General features: G+C 43.9%; 1 protein-coding gene across 4 annotated transcripts in view; it reads left to right on the top strand.

Annotated features, from left to right (window-relative positions):
- map7d1a (MAP7 domain containing 1a) overlaps positions 1 to 21,871 on the top strand; it is a 308,464-nt gene that overhangs the window by 96,083 nt on the left and 190,510 nt on the right. Inside the window, exon 1 of one of the 4 annotated variants that reach the window (XM_073034374.1) lies at positions 7,861 to 8,748. The exons of the other annotated variants lie outside the window; for them this stretch is intronic. Coding sequence (XP_072890475.1) covers positions 8,721 to 8,748 — 28 coding nt within the window. The 5' untranslated portion in view covers positions 7,861 to 8,720. Of the gene's footprint in view, positions 1 to 7,860; positions 8,749 to 21,871 lie in introns of those variants that run through there. 4 annotated transcript variants of the gene reach the window in all.

Below are 21,871 nucleotides of genomic sequence, written 5' to 3'. Positions count from 1 at the left end.
CCAAATATGCAGAGAGAGAGAACAAAAAAACAAACCATGCGAACAATAAAAGGGTTTAAAAAGTTTCAGAGGTTCATTTTAATATCAGAGAATGTACACAGTATACAACCTGAAATTCTTACTCTTCACAAAAGTGAGCAAATAGCATTCAGAACAAAAGTGAGTATATAGGCATGAAGCCCACAGCAGCCAGGGTAGGCCACAGCCTCAATTCAGTGCGGAGCTGAGTAAACATCACTGAGCAGAGCCAGCCTGACCCTTGCCTCTTGTCCTGATATTCTGCCTTTTCAGTCCGACTGGCCTGGTGTTTGAGTTGTCCAAACATTGGGTCAGTCCTCAGTCTAGGACTCTGTTGCTTTGATATGCTCTGGGCCTGGATCCCACTGCCATGTTTCAGCCTGTACCTGACCTTTCCAAGTTGTTCTGGCGCTCAGATTAATGAAACCTCTCTCTCTCAGTTTAGGTGGACAGGCCTCGAACCTGCCTGTCCTCCACTCCGACTTTGCCCTGCTCCGCCTGCCCCGACTTTGCTTTGACCCTTGACTTAGCCTCACCACCACTCGCTTTGACCCCCAACCCAGCCTTGCCTTTGCTCGCCGCTGCACTGTTTGTGGTGATCGTTCACCATAAATTTTACAAGAAAAAATTGTTATTAGTAATTTAGTTGTATTATTTGTTTTGTTTGCTGCCAGTAAGTCATCACTGGGCCTCACCAGTGCCATCTTATGCCGGAAGTACTGATTCAAAGCAATGCATTATATTCCTTTATACTGATCAAGAACACTAGGTCTCACTGCATGTAAGACACATCTGTAACGTTGTGCTACACTGTACAAATTCACATTGATCTAGAATGTTTGCTCTAGCGTATTTCAGGTGGCTGTAGACATTCTACGAGTTAAATCACAACAGTGTATTACTCTATAGTACAGTGATCTGGAAAAAATCCATTACAGTGTATTATATCATACTGATTAGGAATAATGTATTACACAGTGTGGTATAGCACTAATTTATAACATGACCCCTCACTAATGATCACATTTCTCAATGTTACACTGTGTTACAAATCAGTGTTAAACTGATTTAAACCTTATCACACTCCACAGTCACTCTGATCTGCATTCCCTTATATATTGTGTCAAACTGGATCTTTTTGCCGCACTGTACACTCCTCCGATCCGAAACATTACATAGTTCTGGAATTTGATGGCAAATGTTGGGTACAGAACTCTTATCACAGAGATATGAGAAGTTGTGTAATGAATGGTCAGAACAGGGTATTGCCATCTCACACACAGTTCAGCGACAATGTTTCACACTGATTAGATGAGAGTTTCACTGCAGGTCCTACGGCACATCCAATAGACCCTACGCCTCCCAGCTCCAGCGCCTGGGGTTTGATCTTAAACTCCGGTGTTGCCCATGTGCTTCCACATCCCAAATGCTTGCTGCCGATTCGTGTGTGTGTGTGTGTGTGTGTGTGTGTGTGTGTGTGTGTGTGTGTGTGTGTGTGTGTGTGTGTGTGTGTGTGTGTGTGTGTGTGTGTGTGAGTGAGTGTGTGAGTGTGTGTGTGTGTGCGCGCGTGGGGTCTGGCTGATTGATGGGACTGTGGGGACAATGAAATGCGATAAACATAGGATTGGAGTAGATGGGTGCTGATGCTGAGCACATACTCCATGGGTCAAGAACCTGTTTACAAGCTGTATGACTCTACAGTTTCATATTCTATGATTCTTTGATCCACACTCCATCTGAACGGACTTGGATCTCTGAGTCTTGCTGTACGATGTTCCACTGAACTGGAGCATTCTGGCTCACTGTTTACCTTAAGACGGAGCAATTTGCCACTAATTGTCAGAAACACAGAGATTACGGATGCTGGAATCTAGAGCAATAGACAACCATCTGGAGGAACTCAGTCAAACAGCAATTTCACACACTGAGGACTGAAAGGAACTGTTGACATTCTGAGTTGAGACCTTGAATCAGGACTGGCAGAAAGAGTGCACACAAACCCGATACAGTTGATTCAGGCTGAGTTTGAACAATGATTAAAACTATATCCAGTACAGTACATCACTCAATATTACTCTGATTTGCAACATAGTTTCAAGCTATGTAGCAGCACAGAGAGCTGGAACATTTTGCCTGCACCATTTCACAGTGATATACACTAGTTTAAAGATTGCAACGTTGTGTCATTCTGATCTGGAACACTGATTTTTCTATGTTATCACTCACTTGGAGTATCGTTTCTCACTTTCACCGTAGCATAGTGGTTGGCACAACGCTTTATGGCGCCAGCGACCTGGGTTCAATTCCCACTGCTGCCTGTAAGGAGTTTGTACGCTCTCCCTGTGAACGCATGGGTTTCCTCCGGGTGCTCCGGTTTCCTTCCACATTCCAAAGATGTACCGGCTGGAAGGTTAGTTGGTCGTTGTAAATTATCCTGTGATTAGGGAAGGATTAAATCAGAGGATTGCTGGGTGGCACGTCCCAAAGTGCTGTGCTATACCTCAATGAACAAGGCTGGCCAGTGGTGTACTGGCATTCACACTGGACTTCGAGGCGCGTGGTCCAGGGTTTCAACCCGGTTGGTTTATTGCACGCTTTTCATCTGTGCTGGGTTGAGCGTCGAGCTAGCCACTTGGCCTCATAAAAAACAGACAAATGCTAAAGAAACGGCAAGGATGCCACCCAATGCACGGACAGGAACAACAATCTCAATGAACAAACAAACAAATAAATAAATACATTTCAGTTGGGTTCATCTTCCAGATGGAGCTTCCAATCAGTACCTGTCTGAGGTGTGTTCTATTCTAGTCACATTGATCAGTGACAACATGCTGCACTGTCACACTGATCTGGAACACATTGCTTGTTAGTACACCAAAACAAGACACGAACATTTTTATTCACTGTAAGATCTCATTATAATCTGGAAAACGGCATGATCCATTGATATCTTTTTGTTATTCTCACAGGTTCTTGGTAATAATGGCAAGTCAGCTTTTTTTCTTCATTTCACCAATTTCCATTTAGGAGGTCGTATTGAATGTGTTTTTCTTGAATCTAGTTCAAAGTAATTTTATCATCAAAGTACTTAACCTGTATGTCACCATATGCTACCCTGAGATTCATTCACAGTAGAACATATAAATACAATAGAATCAATGAAAAACTACACACACAAAAAGCCTGACAACCAATTTAACAAAAGAAGACAACCTTGTGCAGATTCATGTCATGACATCTTCCAAAGTTCTTTTTGTATGTGTATTCCAGGATATTGAGATTGAAAAAGTAGAGATATATACATTTTTAAAAAAATCAAGCAGCATGTGGCACAGGAGAACGTGATGGTCTTATTCCTGTGGGTCTTTGGTGAGTTGCTGAGATATTTCTTCTGAATGGAACAGAGTGAAGCCAGGGTGATATGGTGTGGAGGCAATGAGTATTTATGTACATGGACTGGTAACAGCCAACTTGGCTACTTTGTCTTCAATGATTTTGAGAGCTGATGGGTTAAATTACTCCAGATATGGAGAATACTCCAGCACGCTCCTGACCTTGTGGTTGATGGAAATCTGTGGGACTGAGAAGTGAATTGCTACCTAAAGAACACCCAATCTTTGACCTGCCCTTGTGTGACTATTACAGTTAGATTACTGATCTGTGGTGTGGAATTCAGCAATGAGAGTGCTAGGTGAAGTTAGGAGAGGTGCATTTGGTTAGACTCTCTCTTAGTGAATTTGGACATTGGCTGGCTGTCATGTGGCTAAAACATTAAAGGACATCTTGTCAGTTTGACTGGATCATCTTGTCCAAGTCTCACTGCCCACGAGCGTTGAGCACTATATTTTCAAATGGACATGAATGTTATGCAGTCATCACTATGATCAAAATCCATGGCATTATAGTTTACAGACATTTGGAATAGTACAGGATACTGCCACATCATCCTAATCTGGAGCATTGTGTCTCATTATATGTTGAGTTGACATACAGGAAATACATAGACCTGAACCTGAGGTGGGTGGAAGGAATAAAAACAGAAAACATCATAAATACTCAACAGGTCAGGCAGAAACCTATGGAGGCAGAAAGAGAGTTAATATTACAGAGCAGTGGCCAATCAGAACGGGAGCAATGAGAAAATAAGTGTGCTTTGAATTGTGGAGAGGGACGGGTGAACAAATGAAATGCCTATAATAAGGTGGAGAGCAAAAACACTGTTGCTACACCTGGAAGGACTACTTGGGTCCCTGGACATGGGACGGGAGGAGGTAAAAGGACAGGTGTTGCATCTCCTGATTGGATTGAGAAAGTACCTTGAGAAGGGGATTGGTTGGTGGAGATGGAAGAACAAATCAGGAATTCTCAAAGAGAACAGCCCCTCTGAATTTTGAAAGGGAAAGAGAAGGGAATTGGTTTAAAGAGGTGGAAATTACAGAGGATGATCCACTGAACATGAAGACTGATGAGGTGGAAAGTGAGGATGAGAGTCCCATCCTTGCTGTGGCTGGGATGAAAGCAGGTATGAACAGATGTGTGGGGAGAAAAGAGGAGAGCCCTGTGCTATGGTAGAGGGGAAGACGCACATAAGGAAAAAAGACTTCTCAGGGACACTGGACATATTTGTTATCAGAAAGATATGAAGGAGTCAGAGAAATGGAGAGAGTAGAATGGCATCCTTCCAGTAAGCGAGAAAGAGTAGGTCGGGGATTCCAAGATGTAAATGCATCGATTGTTGCAAATCCAGGAAGGGAAGGGGAAATTCAAAGATGGACAATGTGTATATGAGAGCAGGGTAGATATTGGCAACAAAAATAATGGAATTATTGATTTCCATGCAAGTATAGCAATACAGTTATCAATCTAATGGACAAAGTTGCATGATTTTTTTTATTAATGGTTTGATGTTGTCATGTGTACTGAGATATAGTGAAAATCTTTTTTTTTTTGGCGTGCTATCCATACAAATCATTCCACACAAATCATTCCACACATTGAGGTAGTACAAAAGGAAAAGGATAACCAAATACAGAATGATACAGATACAGAAAAATTACAGTCTAGGGATACAAGTGAAGTGCAAAGGCGATTACATAGAAAAGAGGAGGTCGGAGTGGGACTGTAACATAGACTTTTCTAAGGATGGTGCAAGTAAGTTCCCATAGCTGTTCATTTGATTTGGAAAGGTAAGAAGAGTTAAAGGAAATGTCATTTAAGAACTACTAACAAAGACCAGTGGTGAAGGAGTTAAAGGCATTTATTTGGGCCTAACAGATCTCATGTAATGACGCAATGGGATTGAGGTTATTAGCCCTGAACAACAATGACAATATAGAAATGACTATGCTGTATGGGGATTTCCCCCTAATTTCCACTGAATCAAATTTACAACAATGTCGTCTTCATGTTGCACATGGTGAACTGATGTCAGGTACGACACTTTCTGCAATTCGGACTTTTATCAATGTTTGGATTAAGGTTGCAAAGAGGTGGGTGGTGGTGGCGGAATTCAAACCGAGTAAAAGGGAGACTGTTGGCGAGTGTCAGTGGTTTGTGTGTTCCATTGCCTTGCTGATGACTTGGGGCTGTTCTGACGGGATGGGAACTGGTTGGAATGCTTTTGTCCTGCTGTTGTCAGGAAAAGTTTGACATCGTTAGGTATATGTTTTTCCTGGAGAAACTAGACTGGGCAGCAGAGTGGTGCAGCTAGTAGAAGAAATGCCTCACAGATCCAGTGACCTGGTTTCAATCCTGACCTCCAGTGTGGAGTTTGTGCATTCTCTGTGTAACAACATGAGTTCCCTCCTGGGCTCTGGTTACCTCCAACACCTTAAAGACATGGGGATTTGTAAGTTAATCGGGCGCTGTGTATTGTTCCTGTTCTGTAGGTGAGTGGCAGAACCTGGGGAGAATAAAATGTAACATTGGTGGAATTGGGAGTTTGATGGTTGGTGTGATCTCAGTGGAAAGAGGCGTCTGTTCCCACAATAATGACCCTAGAAGCAGGGTTATTGTTAACTCCAACCCACCTTTGCTTGGGTGCTGCCCAGGCTCAAGGTGTTTGCTGTAAGGAGCATTCTCAGCAGCTGTCACCCACAAGGGTGGGGACATCAGGACACAGCATGTCAGACAGACTGCATGTACCTAGGTTCAGATTGTTTCCCTTCCCTGTTTGTTTGTTCGTTCTTTATGTGCCGTGACATATGACGTGGACGATCATGGTCTTTCCATGACCACGGTTGTTCTTGGCAACTCTTTTCTACAGACGTCGTTTGCCATCATCTTCTTCTGGGCAGTGTCTTTACAAGACAGGTGATCCCAGCCATTTTCAATGTTGGTCAGAGACTGTCTGCCAGTCACCAGTGGTCGCATGCCCAGGACTTATGAGGTATGCACCAGCTGTTTATACGACCATCCACCACCTGCTCCCATGGCTCCACGTGACCCTGATGGGGGGGGGGGGCTGAGCAGGTGCTACACCTTGTCCACGGGTAACCTAAAGGTTAGTGGAGGGAAGGAGTGCCTTTGGAGAGACATATCTCTACCCTGTCATCCTATCTAAACAAGGCAAGACAGCAGAACTTTGATCTGATCATCTTCTATGGTGAACCTTTATGACAGCATCTGTCCAAATTAGTGACAATCTAAAAATTATGTAATTTTGAGTAGATTATCATTAATGAATTAATAACAATAATTATTTTTAAAGGAAAAATGAGTTCTGCTGCTTATTTATGTGCATTCGCTGTTTTATCATTCATGAAAGTATAGCAGAGATAGATTGAAATAAATAAAACATCTTCAAAATCCTGCTAAAAATATTAATAGTATTTTTTTTAAAAGACAATAAGAAAATAACATCATATCTAAATAGTAATATAATTGTAACCATTTACTATCTCACTGCCTTCAGGCTGTAACAAAACCATTCGCTGCTTCATTTGGCAGTAAAGACAATCATCATGAATATTTTTATTAGGGGTGGTGTTTACAGAACGGAAGGGTGGCACCGCATGTGCCCGCAAAATTTTCGCGTGTGCCATCTTGGGCACATGTGCCATAGGTTCACCACCCCTGTACAGGATACTTGGGTCTGTCTCTCACAGACTGCTTCCAATGACCAAAGCTCACAGGCTTCAAACGTTAGCTCTGTTCTCTCTGCACGGATGCAGATTCTAAATGTAAGCAACATTTCCTGCCTTATCACCGTCTCCACAGTTTGACAGGTACACCGTCAAGGATGCAATACATTGACTCGGGACGGTGTGTTTTTACCGGTAATTTACCCTCGAGCTCGGTACTACACCAGCCGGAGGGTCTCGGCCCGAAAAGTTGACTGTACTTTTTTCATTGACGCTGCCTGGCCTGCTGGGTTTCTCTAACAAGTTGAGTGTGGTGATTTGATTTCCAGCATCGGCAGGTTTTCTCTCGTTTGTGACTACAGCAATGTAACTCACCATCTGTCGCACTGGGAAACGGCCTCACCATGTAACACTTCTGAGCTGTGCTCAAACAAAAATATCAAATGCGGTGGGGGGGAAATCAGCAGCTCTGTGGAAAGGGAAGCGGTCCGCATTTCGGAGACACAAGAGACTGCAGATGCTAGAATCTGGAACAATAAACTGCGAGAGGAACTCTGCAGGTCGAGCAGCATCTGTGGGGCGGGGGAATTGTCGGGTCGAGACCCTCGATCCGTTCAGATGTTGATACCGTGTTCTTCCTGCAGATTGCTTTTTTTATTAATAGGTCAACGCGTCGGATTTTTTTTTTCATTTTCGGTTTTAATTTCAGATTTCACTGCACATCGGATCAAACCACATCGGGACATTTAACACATTCTATCACATCTACGCATGTCTTTACAAACAGACGCAGAGAACATGTTTCCGTAAATTACCAATTAACTGAAACTATTATCAGCGGACGTGGACTAGTAAACAGCGGGTTTTGCCGCATTTCCCGCTTGATTTCCATAGATAATTCTAGATTAGCAGGTGCGGCGTCGCCTAATGAAGGGCTGATCGGGGAAGGAGACGGTGCGGATTCAGTGGCGCATACACAGCGAAAACTTCGGGGATGTGGGATAATTCTGTCATCGGGATGGAGAAGTTGTGGCTGGGACTACAGAGAGAGAGCGTTGTTCTCTGCAGTCTCTAACACTCAACAAGTTACCTTCCCTGCGGGTCTTTGTGACACGTCCCCGTGCGGGCAGATTGCGAGCAAAGGGAGGAGGGCAGCGTTGTGAGCCTGCACCAACGCAGATAACCACGAGGGAAGCGGGAGGAGATAGGAATTCGCCTTGTGCAGGAATTCAGCCCGGCTGCGTCACTGGTTCATTCGACTCTCCGGCTGGGGACGAATTAAAGAGCGCGGCGACGTGTTTCTTTATTCCGCCAGCGGTCCAAGTTTATTTTCCTGCCGAAGGAGCCGCGGCGGTCTGAGAGGGAGGAGGGGGTAGGCGAGCGAGGAGCTGGTTGGGCTGCGGAATCTTTTGTCATCCCAGTTTTTTTTTTGCCTGGCGGGGGGCGGGGTGTGGGAAGAACTGGAGCCCGTGGACCGTCGGTGCGAGCGCCGGAACGAGCAAAGAACCCCTTGTGGTTCGCTTTTTTTTTTAAATCCGGGAGATTGGAGGGGGTTAGGCATGAGCCCGGGAGCGGGAGGATCGCGGACTGTGTGAACGCACGCCAGCCGGTCGGCACGACATGGAGAGCCAACAAGTCCCGTCGCAGTGTAAGTTCGGCATCAGCCTGGGTCAACGCGGTGGGATCCGTGCTCGGCGCCGCTCCACTCGGCCCCCGCTCGGGGGTTCTGACCGGGAGCTGGCCACCGAGGGGTTATCCGGTGGTGGGAAGACTGAGATGGGCTGACTTTACCTCGCATCTTGCCTTTCCCTCTTTCTCTCCTTTACCCCTTTCTTCACTCTCTTTCCCCTCCGCCGATGGACATGTATACTGTGGAAATTACTACAGTTAGGGTGTGAATCTACCCTGAGTACGGGAAAAGGACAGGAATGCGGCTGGAAGGTTGATCACTTCTATTGCCCAGTCGCTTGTCCCTGTCCCGTTACGGCCTCGGCCGCTGCCCCGCCCTCTCGTCTCGTTAAACTTTCTCGGTCATTGCATCGGAATTCAGCGGGCGTTCATTCAGGGTGAGGCAACAGCCCCCACCCGCCCGGCCTGGCGGAGTGAAGGGGAGGCGAGTTAATCCCCGGTCTCGCCACAATGAGAGGCCGATGTGGCGTTGCGAGGCCACAGCCCGGAGCCCTCCTGGGTCACAGCTGGCGGCCAGACACCGCCGTGACCGCGTAAAACGTATCTAGAACTTCAACGCCGAGGATGTAGGCGCTCTGCCGGACCCCGTGCCTCTCGATGAAAGCCTCCCTGCACGTGTAAGAGCAGCCGGGCGTTGATCTCCCACAGAACCCTGGGGCGCAAACCTACCAACCAAAATTAACTACCGCCCCTCCTCACGTTACCCTTCTCCGCAGCCTTTATTATTGTCTCCACACCCTGCTCTGTCCCCGCCATCCCACCCGCTAACAGATCCCATTCTCAGGATCTCCAGCCCCACTAACCCTCTGACCTCGACGTCGTTCTTCTCCGCAGTCCCCAGCCTTTCATTTCTCCACCTCTGTTTTTTTCCTCCCCATCTTCCTCTCTCCTTTACCTCCATTCTCTCTTGCCCCTATCCCCCCCTTTCTCTTGCCCATAGACCCTCCCCTGTCGTTTTCACTTCCCCTCTGTTCCCTTTTGTCTCTGTTTCTTCTTCCCTCCCCCCTTAGTGGTTAGGCTCTTCTTCCCCCCCCTCCCCCAAAACAATTCTTCCCCCCTCACTCTCCCCGCTTAGACTTCCTTTTGCTTTTCACACTCCTCACTCCCGGTATCTTTAATGAAAATGCCTTTGTTACTCTGGGTGTGGGGTGTGGTGGGACAAGGACTTTAAACAAGTTTCTGTGAACCTTGTTTTACTGTATCATTACATGCACAGTGTGAGCAGAATGTTAAGTTCATGCTTTTAGTTAAGTATGAGCTGAAGGTCATCCAGACACTATGGGATGTACAGGTGTTCTGAATGAGCCTGCAGACAGCTATCTGGGATCAACATCTCCACCTCGCCCAGTGGGAATTGACTGTGTTGTCAAATCATGAAGGATTTGGGGAGTAGTTTCTAAAGCATTAAAACAGGGTTGAAAAAGGATCAACCCTTTAGTGCATTAATACAGGGTTGCTGGTCTTTGGAGGGCCTATTATTTTGATTTTGAGATCTCTCAAAGCTCTGAGCTTTTCCAACCAATGAAGTGTTTTCCAAGTATATTTGAAATGCTGGAGATCCAGAAAGCTACCTGTACATCAGATCCTGGAAATAACAGCATAGTCTTTGTCAGGTAATCTCTCCCAGCGGTGTCGAGTGAAGCCGGCCAGGCCCTCCCTGTTCTTCTCTGATATTGCTGTGGAAATATCTTGTGTTGGAGTGGGTGGATGAGCAGGGTTTAATGGTTCACCTGAAGGATGGGCCCTTTACCAGTGCTGCCTTCTGACTCAGAGTTGAGTTTGTTACCCGGCACCCATGACTGATGTTAATTGAGGGACTGTTCATGATGACTTTCCAATGCGATTGTATTGTCCACGCAGCATCACCTGTCCCTCCAGCCTAGTCATTTGAACTGGGGCTTACCACGGTGTTTAAGTAATCCTTTTGACCTCCATACTTGGTCAGTTAGATATTACCATCTACTTTAGTGTGTTGACACCTTAGGAAAGGGATGGCCCTCCTTTGTACATAGATAAGTACATGGAAAGGAAGGGTTTGGAGGAGTATCAACCAAACGAGACTTGCTGAGGTTGGCATCTGGTTTGATGTGGATGAGTTGAGCCAAATGGCCCATTTCATTGCTGTACGACTCATTCTATGACATTAAAATGCACAGAATAACTGCAAGATGTGCGTTGAGTCCACTCGCTCTGGTGGATGATAATGCTGGTGGGCAAGCTGAGGTGAAATCCATACTTGTGCTACTCTGATTGCAGTGTCTGACCTTGGACAGCCACGAAGACCTGTCTGATGTCTTTTATTGGAATAGAGGTGTACAGACTGTTGCCTTTACAGTAATCCTTGATTTACTTAAATACTTAAATTACTCACATTCCTTTCATCTACAAAGTCCTTGAATTTTTAGTCTTACTAACTTTCTCAGTCTTTCTTTTTATTTGGATTCATTTGCATAATAAGATCTCATCTGATCATGGTCACTAATATATTGCCTCAAAACTCATCTATGGTACCTTGTCCTTCTCCATAGCCTTTGGCCCTTTTAACTAAACCGGCATGTTTTCTTTGTCACTCAGCCTGTAGAACAACCACATTGTTGGCAAAGTACCAGCCACAATGTCTTCTTGCCATTAATACTCCTGGTCGTAATAAATCAGTCCCAATACCTTTTTCAGGTTTATTATCAGCAGCAAATGTAATAAAATTTGTTGTTTTGTGACCTCAGTACAGTGCAAAGCATGAAAATTAGTATGGTACGGCAAGTAACGAATGCATAGCGGAATAACGACATAGACTGTCCAGAAATCTGATGGCGGAGGGGAAGAAGCTGTTCCTAAAATGTCTCCAAGCTCCTGTACTCCCTCCCCAGTGGTGGTAATGAGAAGAGGGTATGTCCTGGATGATGTGAGTGTCTAATGATGGATCCTGCCCCCTTAAGGCATAGCCTCTTGGAAAATGTCGTTGAAGGCGGGGAGGGTTGTGCCCACGATGGAGTTGGCTGAGTATAAAATTCTGTGTAGCCTCTTCTGATCCTGCGCATTGGATCAGGCAGTGTTGCAATCAGATTGTATTCACAAACTGCTCCTTGGCAACATTATTGAAACCAGAGCATCAGTTTCCGAGTTAGTGCTGGTGGTAATCAGCTTCATCTCCATGCTGCCTCTGGCCTCCCTTCCACCGCCTGGCTTCTGCTCAGGGCTGCAGTCCAAAATGTCAACTGTTTATTCCCATCCATAGACGCTGTTTGACTTGCTGAGTTCCTCCAATGTTTTGTGCATGTTGCTCAATGTTTACAGCATCTGCAGAATCTCTTGTGTTTATGATGCTGCCTCTAAACTGCCAGGTTGCATGACCACAACCAGCTCTGACATTCTTCACCTGATGAGCAGATTGGTAATAAATGGATTGTGCTTGGGTTAGCAGGCTGTGTCTGCTAGGGTGTCACAGGCATCAGCAGCTTGTTCCCACCTTCATCAAAGATTTGGCTGAAGGGGTTAAATGTCATATTGCCAAGATTGCTAATAAAGCTGAACTAGTTAAGACTGAGTACAGAGGAGAATGTAAAGAAGGCTTCAGGATGCCATGGACAGGTTGAGGGAACAGAAGAGAACATGACAGATGGAAGACTGTAGAAAAATGTTAGCTTCTTTGGTACTCAAATCATCAACATGGAGAATTTGTGATATAGAGAAAAACTGAGTGGTGTTGTTCGAAAGGATCTAAGTGTATTTGTACTTGGGTCATTGAAGGCCAACAGATGGAATTTTAATCATTGGGTTTTGGATGTGGGAGTAAAGATGACTTATTGCAATTAAACCTTCCTGAGACTATCCCTGAACTACTGTGTACAGTCTTGGCCTTGTCACTGTAAAGGGTGTACTTGACATGGAGGGAGTGCAGTGAGGATTCACCAGATGGGTTCCAGCCATGGAGACTTTGTGATGTGGAGGTTTTGAGTCAACTGTGAGTTTGTTAGAATAAGAGAAAATCTTGTTGAAACTTAGAAAATTCTGAAATTGTTGGACAGGCTGTACATAAGGAAGAAATTTCTGCAGCTCAGGAAGTAAAGCTTCAGAAGAAGGGGCAGGCTGTTGAGGATTAAAATGAGGAGAAATCTCTTCATTGAGAGGGTAGTGAGTCTTTGAAATTCTTTTGACCTAGAATTCTGTTGTGGCTCCCTCATTGACCGTTTAAAACAGAGATTGATGTATTTTGGAATATTGAGGGTTCTGGTATAAGGCAGTAAAATGTCTCTGAGGCAGAATATGGCCAGGACTGCTCTTGGGGCCTGATAGTCCACTTCCTGTTCTTATTCTTATCTCCTTGCCCTTCAAAGACTTTGAAGACTACCTGCTTAACAGAATGTTTAGCCATCTTCCCCAATATTTCCTCTTGTTTCTCAAACAAATTTTATTCTCCTGTGGTCTTGTTAAATGTTTTCAATGTAGGAAATAGGAGCAGGAGATTGTGATTAGTTGGAGCCTGTTCTGCAATCATTGGTACCTGTCAGCTTCAGAGTGATTGATTAACCTTCTTCCCTTTATTCCATGGTCCACTCCCCTGTCCTGTCAGATTGCCCCTTCTGCAACCCTTTATCTCTTTCATTAATCATTTCCCAGCTTCTCACATCATATCCCCTCACCTGATCTCTCCTATCATCTCAAACAAGAGAAATTCTGCAGATGCTGGAAATCCAAGGCAACACACAAAATGCTGGAGGGACTCAGCAGGCCAGGCAGCATCTTTGGAAAAAAGTAAACAGTCGACGTTTCAGGCCGAGGGTCACTTATCATCTGCCAGCTTGTACTCCTTCACCTCCCCCGCCACATTATTTGGGCTTCTGTCCCCTCCTTTCTAGTCCTAATGAAGCATCTCGTCCTGAAATGTTAACCGTTTATTTCCTCTGTGAATGCTACTTGACCTGGTGAGCTTCTCCAGTGTTTTGTGTGTGTGGATCGATTTAATCCTTCGATTTGCCTTCTGTCTGAAAATTATATCTGTTTCTGGTCAATATATTACAATTCCACACATTATTCTTGATCAGACTTCCTTGTGGGACGTTTTGAAAACCCGAATACATTATATCTATTGGTCTTCCTTTATCTGTACTGTGAATCATATCTTGAAAGCGCTCCCGCAGATTAGTCAAACATATTTTTCTCTTCATAAATACATGTTCAGTCCTATTCTCTTCAAATATTCTGTTATTACATTGTATTCCAGCACTTGCCCTATGACTGTTGCTTGATAACATTGGTAGTTCCTGGCTTTCTCTCTCCCTCCTTAAATAGTGGAGATACACTTTCTACCCTCCAATTGTCAGGTACAAATCCAGAATCTACAGAGTTTTGGAAAATGATAACTAGATTCTGCTACCTCTGAAGCTGTCTTCTTTTTTTTTATAAAACCCTGTAGATATTTGGATGCTTGGGATATACTACCGTAGTTTTTACGCTCACCAGTTTCCTCAGTTCTTTGTTCTTATCAGATTGGATTTCTGGTAAGATGGCGATTGTTTAGTCGCTCCGAACTTTTGCTCTGTTATTCTTTTTTAACTTTGCACCATGTCTCCCTTCTTAAACCTTAGTTTGGTATTTTATCAGTTCTCTTTTAACTGCCTGCGAACACATCTATCTTATAATGGCTACCAAAAGTACTAAAACCGGGAAAAAGGAAACTTCCTCGGCTTTGCCGGCTGAGATTCTCACTGTTTTGGAACAACATCGACAAGATACTTTAATGGATTTTAGAACTGAACTTAGAACTTATTTCAACCAGCTGGATTCCAAATTGGATCGGATTAATGCTAGAGTGGATGAACATGCTGAACATTTGTCTCGCATTGACTTAACTTCTGAAGACCTGAAACGCCGTGTTCAACATCTTGAAACTTTCTGCTCCAACCTAGAGGAGAAGAACAGTAAACTTTCTTCCAAAATGGTGGATCTTGAAAATCGGAGCAGACGTTGTTCTTATCGGATCCAGAATTCTCCAAATAAAAATATATATAGCAGATTTTGTGAATCTTCCATGAATGGCAGTCCCTCTGCCATCTCCTTACTTCCTATTAATAATCATCCCCTTTCTGTCTGCAAGGAGCACCCACTTGCCCGTGCTGGTCTTTTCCTTTTTAATGTTTGTATAGACTGAGTACCCCTCACCTGAAATGTCAAAATCCGAATATTTTTTGAGTGCTGACGTGACGCCACAGTTGGAAGATTGAAGATTCCACAAGATGCTGGGAGGGTTCCCAGCTGATGTGCCGGTTTCTGTGCACCACAGATAATGCTGAGAAATGACCTTGTGTGTAATGAACAGAAGTTAATGAAAAATAGAAAAACACTGCAGAAAGCAATAAATGAAGGTGTTTATTGTGTATTGTCAGTGTCGGAGTGAACATATGCCACTTAACGGCATGTTGATCATGAAACAAGCAATGACCTATCACGACGAACTAAACATTGAAGGTAGCTGTGAAAATTCAGCAGGCTGGTCGCAGAAATTTAAGAAAAGCCATTGCATTACATTTTTAAAGCGACAACAATCTTATCACCAGAATAAGTCTACGATGCTGATTATGTAAGGTACAAAAACAAAGCCTATTTTTTTTAAAAAAGTAAAATACAAATAGTGTGCTGTAACCTTTTAATTAAAATGTGGCATTGTAGGTGGAGACAGAAAGCCTGCTGTTGTTTGTTGTACAACAGCTAATTCAGGTATTCACCCGATGCTACTTTAGTTACTGTGAACACACTATATTAATTATATGTAATAATTTCTGTTGAGCACATGTGTGATGAACAAGTGTAAAGCAGAATGCTTAATGGTAGCACATATATTCAGAGTTGGAAATGATGGCGATCCCAAGCTATCTGATTATATATTCCAAAATCCAATACACTTCTGGCCTGAGGTATTTCAGATAAGGGGGTACTTGACCTGTATCACTGTATTAAAGTTTTTGTAGTCCAGCCTGCTCTTATATTCCATCTTGTCCTTTTTTTAATATCTTGGTCCTCTTTTTGCTGAATTCTTGGGATGCTTTGCTCCATTCAAAGTTCAGGTTCAAAGTACATTTATTATCCAGCCATGTATCTAGTCTACAACTTTGAGATTGGTCTTTTTGCAGGCACCCACACACAACAAATAAAGTTTAAAGAAATCCCCCCCCCCCCCCCCAAGCAACAAAGCCATCAGACATGCTGGGGGGGGGGGGGGGAGAACTAGTCACGCAAACAGCAAAAGGAGAACAAATAACACACAAAACATTAAACATCAGACAGTAGAATTCCCAGAAAGTGAGACCACAGCCATGAGCTGCTGAGGTGAGGTACAGCCAGACCAGGAGCTGATGGCAGTGGCCACTCAGCTGACTGACATGGAGTCAAAGGCTTCAGACCACAGCCGCAGATCCAGTTCCATGCTGAACCACCTTGATCAATTCATGCAAATAGTAAAATGAAATCATCACTGAGGGCATAAAGCATCAAATCACAGTCATGAGCTGCCAAGGCGATCGAAACTTGGAGTGTAGGACCCAAGACTCCCGTACCTTCTGGCAGTAGCAAGAGGGAAATGGGTCAAATGCAGGCAGACAACACTGAACACACGTTCATTTTCTGCTCTCCTCCTCTCTGATTTTAATCTTGCTCGATCCTTTAATTGGCACGGAATAAAGGAGCCAACCACAGGTTTATATTCTGCCATTAGGAATCAATGCAGCATGCGCCCCTCTCGACAGCAGCAGGTCACAGCAGCGCCAGATCATTCAGTCAGCCCACAAACACATCCTTAAGAGGGAAGTTACAGGCTGCAATTGATCCCTGTTCAGAAGCAGTAGAGGAGTAGCCTGCAATTTTGTAAGATGTCACTGTTGGTCACACAGGGCAACAAATTGTTTTGAAAGCGTTATGCTTCCTCAGAAATGTTTTTTGATTTGATAGACTGCTTGATGCTGAATACAAATAGAATTTCAGACAACTTGTATCACGTAGGAATTTGGAGAAACAGGAAATTAACTTTTATTGAATATAATGCATTCAGTTGCATGACAGTGCTGACACTTAGCAATAGTTCAACAAAACATTTTTAGCTTAGTTAATTTTCATTTGTATTCAGCGTCTGAGGCTTCTGGCTTAAGCGCCCAACGATAATCAGTCAGCATTGATGGACTCTGGTTGCCCTGATACCATTTCTCCATGACCACAATGTTCTGGTGAAACTTTCACCATGCTTGTCACTGACAGCGACAAGGTTTGCAGGGAAGAAGACTAAATGGGAATGAATCTTTAGTGACATGTTGCTCTTCATTGTTTTGTGCGCTTGAAGCATGTTGTCAACCAGCTACACGTAGTTTGGTGCTCTGTAGTTGCTAAGAAAATTTTCAACAACATCCTTGAATGTCTTCCGTGTGATTTTCTGTGGTCCTACGGGAAGTTCTTTGAACTACTTGTCATTGATGACCTTTTTTTGGTTTGCGGACCAACAATAATACCTTCCTCACTATTGGCAGTTGTCATTTGGACTTGAATTATGAACGGAAATAACAAATATAGGTGAACATTTTTTGAAAAATGGTGCATGATAAGGAAATTTCAGGATGATTTTCATGATCAGCAGCCCAAAATCCACAAGATACACCCAAATTATTCAGGAAGTAAAATCTTTGTTGCCCAGTGTCACTGGTGCCATCTTGCTATAAGTCATTAAAGCATCTGCCTAAATATATCGATGCTAATATTGAATCCACAAATGCAGTCTGGAATTTCTGCTGGACTGGCAAGCATACAGTGGATGACCTAAGATCTCACAGTAGCAACCAATTAGCTGTGTCCCATTTCAACATCCTATAGCTGGACTCTTGTTGGTCCCATAGTGGATCTGATTAGATGCGCATGGTGTGAAGTTGAGAAAGGTGGTTAGAGTGAGTGAAGTGATGTACAGTAGTTCTTCAAGTGAATCATAGTCAAAGGGCAAACTGTAAGTGCCTGTCTGTGAATTGGTTGGATCCTATTGGAATTACCCCCATCAGTACCAAGCTGAGTGATAATGTACCATCTGCTTAACATTTTCTGAAGTCTGTCTGATAATACATTGCTATCAAATGACAGAAACTAGCAAAACTCTGGATCCAATATCTTAATTAGCACCATGTTCTACTCACTCATCACCTCTATTATTGGTCTACACTGGTTTGTAAACCAACTTCTAAATCTTAAAATTCTCACCCTTGTTATCCAATCCCTCTGTGGTCACTCTATCATATCTGTACTCTCCTGCAGTCTGCAATCCTCTGATAGCAACGGCCTTTTATGGGTTTTGAGTTTCCTTCCTCATGCAATTAGACATCTCCATCCAAAACTCAACACTCCCTCTTAGTTTCTATGCTCCTGTTTGATTTCTTAAAACTTCCTACTTTTGAGTTTTTGGTTGCCTGGCCTAAAATTACCTCCATTTAAACTGTGGTCTTGTGCAATTCCTGTGAGGGAATAAGGAAATGTAAATTGCTGATAAGGAATTCTAGGTTGATGAATCCTTATCAAATTAAAATATTCTCTAACCTTACATTAAACCATATATGATGACGTTGAAATAGTGGAGCTAATTGATAATGTGAGTAAAATAGCATCTTGCAATCAAAGTAATTACAGAATTTACTTCTTCCCAGTCATGGTAATATACAGAGAGAGTGGCAGATATATTTTATCCAGTGTGGTTGATCTTCTGCTTTCAGCCACCCAATGCTCCAAGAGGCTCATTGATAACATTCAAAGATCTCCCAATGAATGTTCAAAGCAAAACAATCTTTTTTTTTGGTGATGTTTCGCCATTGGGATCCTGCACTCAGGGGCCACTTTAGTGAGTACCTCCTGTACTGAATAAATTGGCCACCGAGTGTATGTTCATGGTCTTCTGCAGCTGTGGCCCATACACTTCAAGGTTTGACTTGTGCATTTGGAGATGCTAAGTCTTAACCCTGCTGTTGTAATGTGTTGTTATTTGAGTTACTGTTGCCTTCCAAAAGTCTGACCATTCTCTGATCTCTCCCATTAACAAGGCATTTTCAACCATAGATCTGCAATTGACTGGATGCTTTTGTTTATTTTATCATTCTCTGCAAACTCTAGGGACCGTTGTGCGTGAAAACATCAGCACATCAGCAGTTTCTGAGATACTCAAACCGCCCCATTTGGCACCAACCATCGTCCCACTGTCAAAGTCACTTAGATCACAGTTCTTCCCCATTCTGGTGTTTGCTCTAAACAATAACTGAATTTCTTGACAGTGACTGCATACTTTTATACAATGAGTTGCTGTCACATGATTAGCTGATTATATATTTATATTAATGAGCTGATTAGAGATTTACTTAATAAAATTGCCACTGAATGTAAAATTTTACCACCTTCCCCACACCTCAACCTATCTCCCCTTACCTTCCCTGTCCTGCACACCACCTTGTCTTCCTTCACGTTCCCTTGTTTCATTGTCCTTCTTTCCTTCCTTCCCCTCTCCATTTCTCTTGGCTCATTCTTCCTCTGCATCCTCTTTCCTGTAAGAGAGAGTCAGAGGAGAATGGGGGGAGTGAGATCATTGGATGGTTGTTCTGTGGCGAGGGCAGGATGTGAGCTTGTGCCCGGTGCACTGTGAGCTTCCTGGTGAGGTGGAACTCGCATCCTGTCGGCCTGTGCAATGTAGCTTATCCACAGTGGAGAGAGTTTGCATTTGACAGTGGAAGTAAGCCGCTGTGTTATCAATACAGTGAGAGTGAGCGGGAGGTGAAGGTCCACCTCCCCAAGATTTTTGTGGAGAGAGTGGGAGGTAGTCTTAACTCAGTGTTACTCTGCCACATTGCTGACACCCACCTGCACTGCATCAGCTTATTCTCCCTGTCCTATTCCACCGTTGTCTTCGGATTAAGCTCAGTGCTTCACTGAAGGATCAAAGCTACCCACTTTGATGGATGTTTAATGATATGTGTTGCCCAAACTTAGCACTGCAAGTTCTTTCTCTGTGAGGTTTTATAACATCTTATTGCTCCTGTGGGGAATTCTCTCTCTATTAATTTTAACCACGTCACTGCATACTGCTGAACAATGCAGGAAAATGTATCACCAGTTTCACTGCAGATAGATCATCCCCCTAGAGTGTGGCAGTGCTATATAATCGCGTACAGAACTGAATGAGGTCACTTTGGCTGTTGTGTCTGTATCAGTTCTTTGGAAGAGGTCACCGTGCTCCAGTTCCCTCCTGTGGCCCTGCGAAGTTTTCCTCATTGGGTGTGAAGTTATTATTGAATATGTTTCCTAATCTCTTTCTTGTTTTATCAAGACTAATCATCTTGAGCAACACAACCCAAAATGCTGGCGAAACTCAGCAGGTCAGGCAGCATCTATGGAAGGGGATAAGCAGTCGAAGTTTCAGGCCAAGACCCTTCATCAGGTTCCTCCAGCATTTTGTGTGTTGCTCTAGATTCCAGCATCTGCAGAATCCCTTGTGTTTGTAGTCATCTAGGTATTCATGCAGCAAAGCAGTAATTTGTATTTATGTAGCACCTTAATTCCTCCCTGCACCTTGTTTGGTGCATTGGGAGGTAGCAACCGTGTTGTTTCTTTAGCTTTTGTCTGTTTTACAAGAACGAGTTGGTGGCTTGACACTCAACCCAGCACAGATGGAAAGCGTGCAAGGAGCTGGCCGGATTCGAACCCGAGACCTCTTGTTCTGAAGTCAGGGTGAGGATACCACAACAGCATCGGCACAAACAAACACCTTAGTTGGAGTAAATCAATGACGGTGCCCAGCAATGCAGCAAGTAGACCTGCACCCTCAAAGATCTGGTGATCTGCATTCATTCCTGACGTGCAGAACTGTCTGTGTGGAGTTTGCACGTTGTCCCTGTGGGAACTCCTGTTTCCTCTTTCCTCACTAAGACATGAGTTGGTTGTACACAGTTAGTTCTGTCTGAGGGCAGTCGATGGGAATGTGGGGAGAATCAGGTAGGGAACCATTCCTTCAGGGGGTGGACATGGATTTGGGCCTCCAGTGGAACAAAATGTACAGATGCTTTCAGTCCAAGTTTCTTCTGCTAGTATTTATGGATAGTCACGTGATAGGAGTCATTGTTTAGTAATGTCACAGAACCAAGTATGAAACAGCATTGAGCCTGATCTCTCAATCCCAGTCTTTATTATATTCCCAGGGCAGGGTTGATGGGAACCATCTGTCAGTTTAGTCTGTGATGATGTTAGGATGCTTTAGAAGAACCAAAAAGTTGTCTTTTGGCTGTTAGGATCCAAGACCCTCTAATCCCCAACATAAACACAAGAGATTCTACAGATGCTGGAGCACATACAACATTGATTTCTCAAACTTCTGTTGGTTTCTTCTTCCCTTCCTTTTTCATTACAATTCCCCATTCTGGCTCCCCTCTTGCCCCTTCTCTTTACTTCTGCCTATCACCTCCCTCTGGTACTCCTCCTTCCCTTTCTTCCCACTCTCCCATTGTATGAGATTCCTCTTCAGTCTTTTACCTTCTCCATCCATCACTTCAGCTCCCCACCCCCCACCTCACCTGGTCTCACCTCTCACCTGCTTTGACATCTTCTTCACACCCCACTACTGTATACTGACCTTCTACCCCCTTCCTTTCCAGTCCTGATGAAGGGTCTTGGCCCAAAATGTCTACTGATGATTCTCCTTCATAGATGGCTGACCTGCTGAGTTCCTCCAACATTGTGACAGTTACCCTGTAATCCCCTCTGCCTCCCTGGTGCTTAAACCAAACCCTGAGCCATTTCTGCCCTAATATTTCCTCCTTTAAGTTATGACATTTGTCCCATAAATTGGTCCATGAAGTGCCTGATGTTATTTTGTTCTGATGAGCGCATTGTACAAATGCCAATAGATGTTGGTTCTGATGGCTGGAAACTGTCTCAGTAACCTATTGTCAGAAATGGAACAAGGCCAGTGATTCTGAAGGGGGGGCTCAGTTTTTGGGAGGGACCTTCTCACATACTCTTTGCACGTAAAGCAAAGGTAAGATGCAGTGTTTAGTTTTGGTTAAAATCATCATTTTGATGCCTGT

Source organism: Hemitrygon akajei, chromosome 32 (assembly GCF_048418815.1).
Source record: "Hemitrygon akajei chromosome 32, sHemAka1.3, whole genome shotgun sequence".
Classification (NCBI taxonomy): Eukaryota; Metazoa; Chordata; class Chondrichthyes; order Myliobatiformes; family Dasyatidae; genus Hemitrygon; species Hemitrygon akajei.
This window is presented reverse-complemented; position numbering and strand designations above follow the sequence as displayed.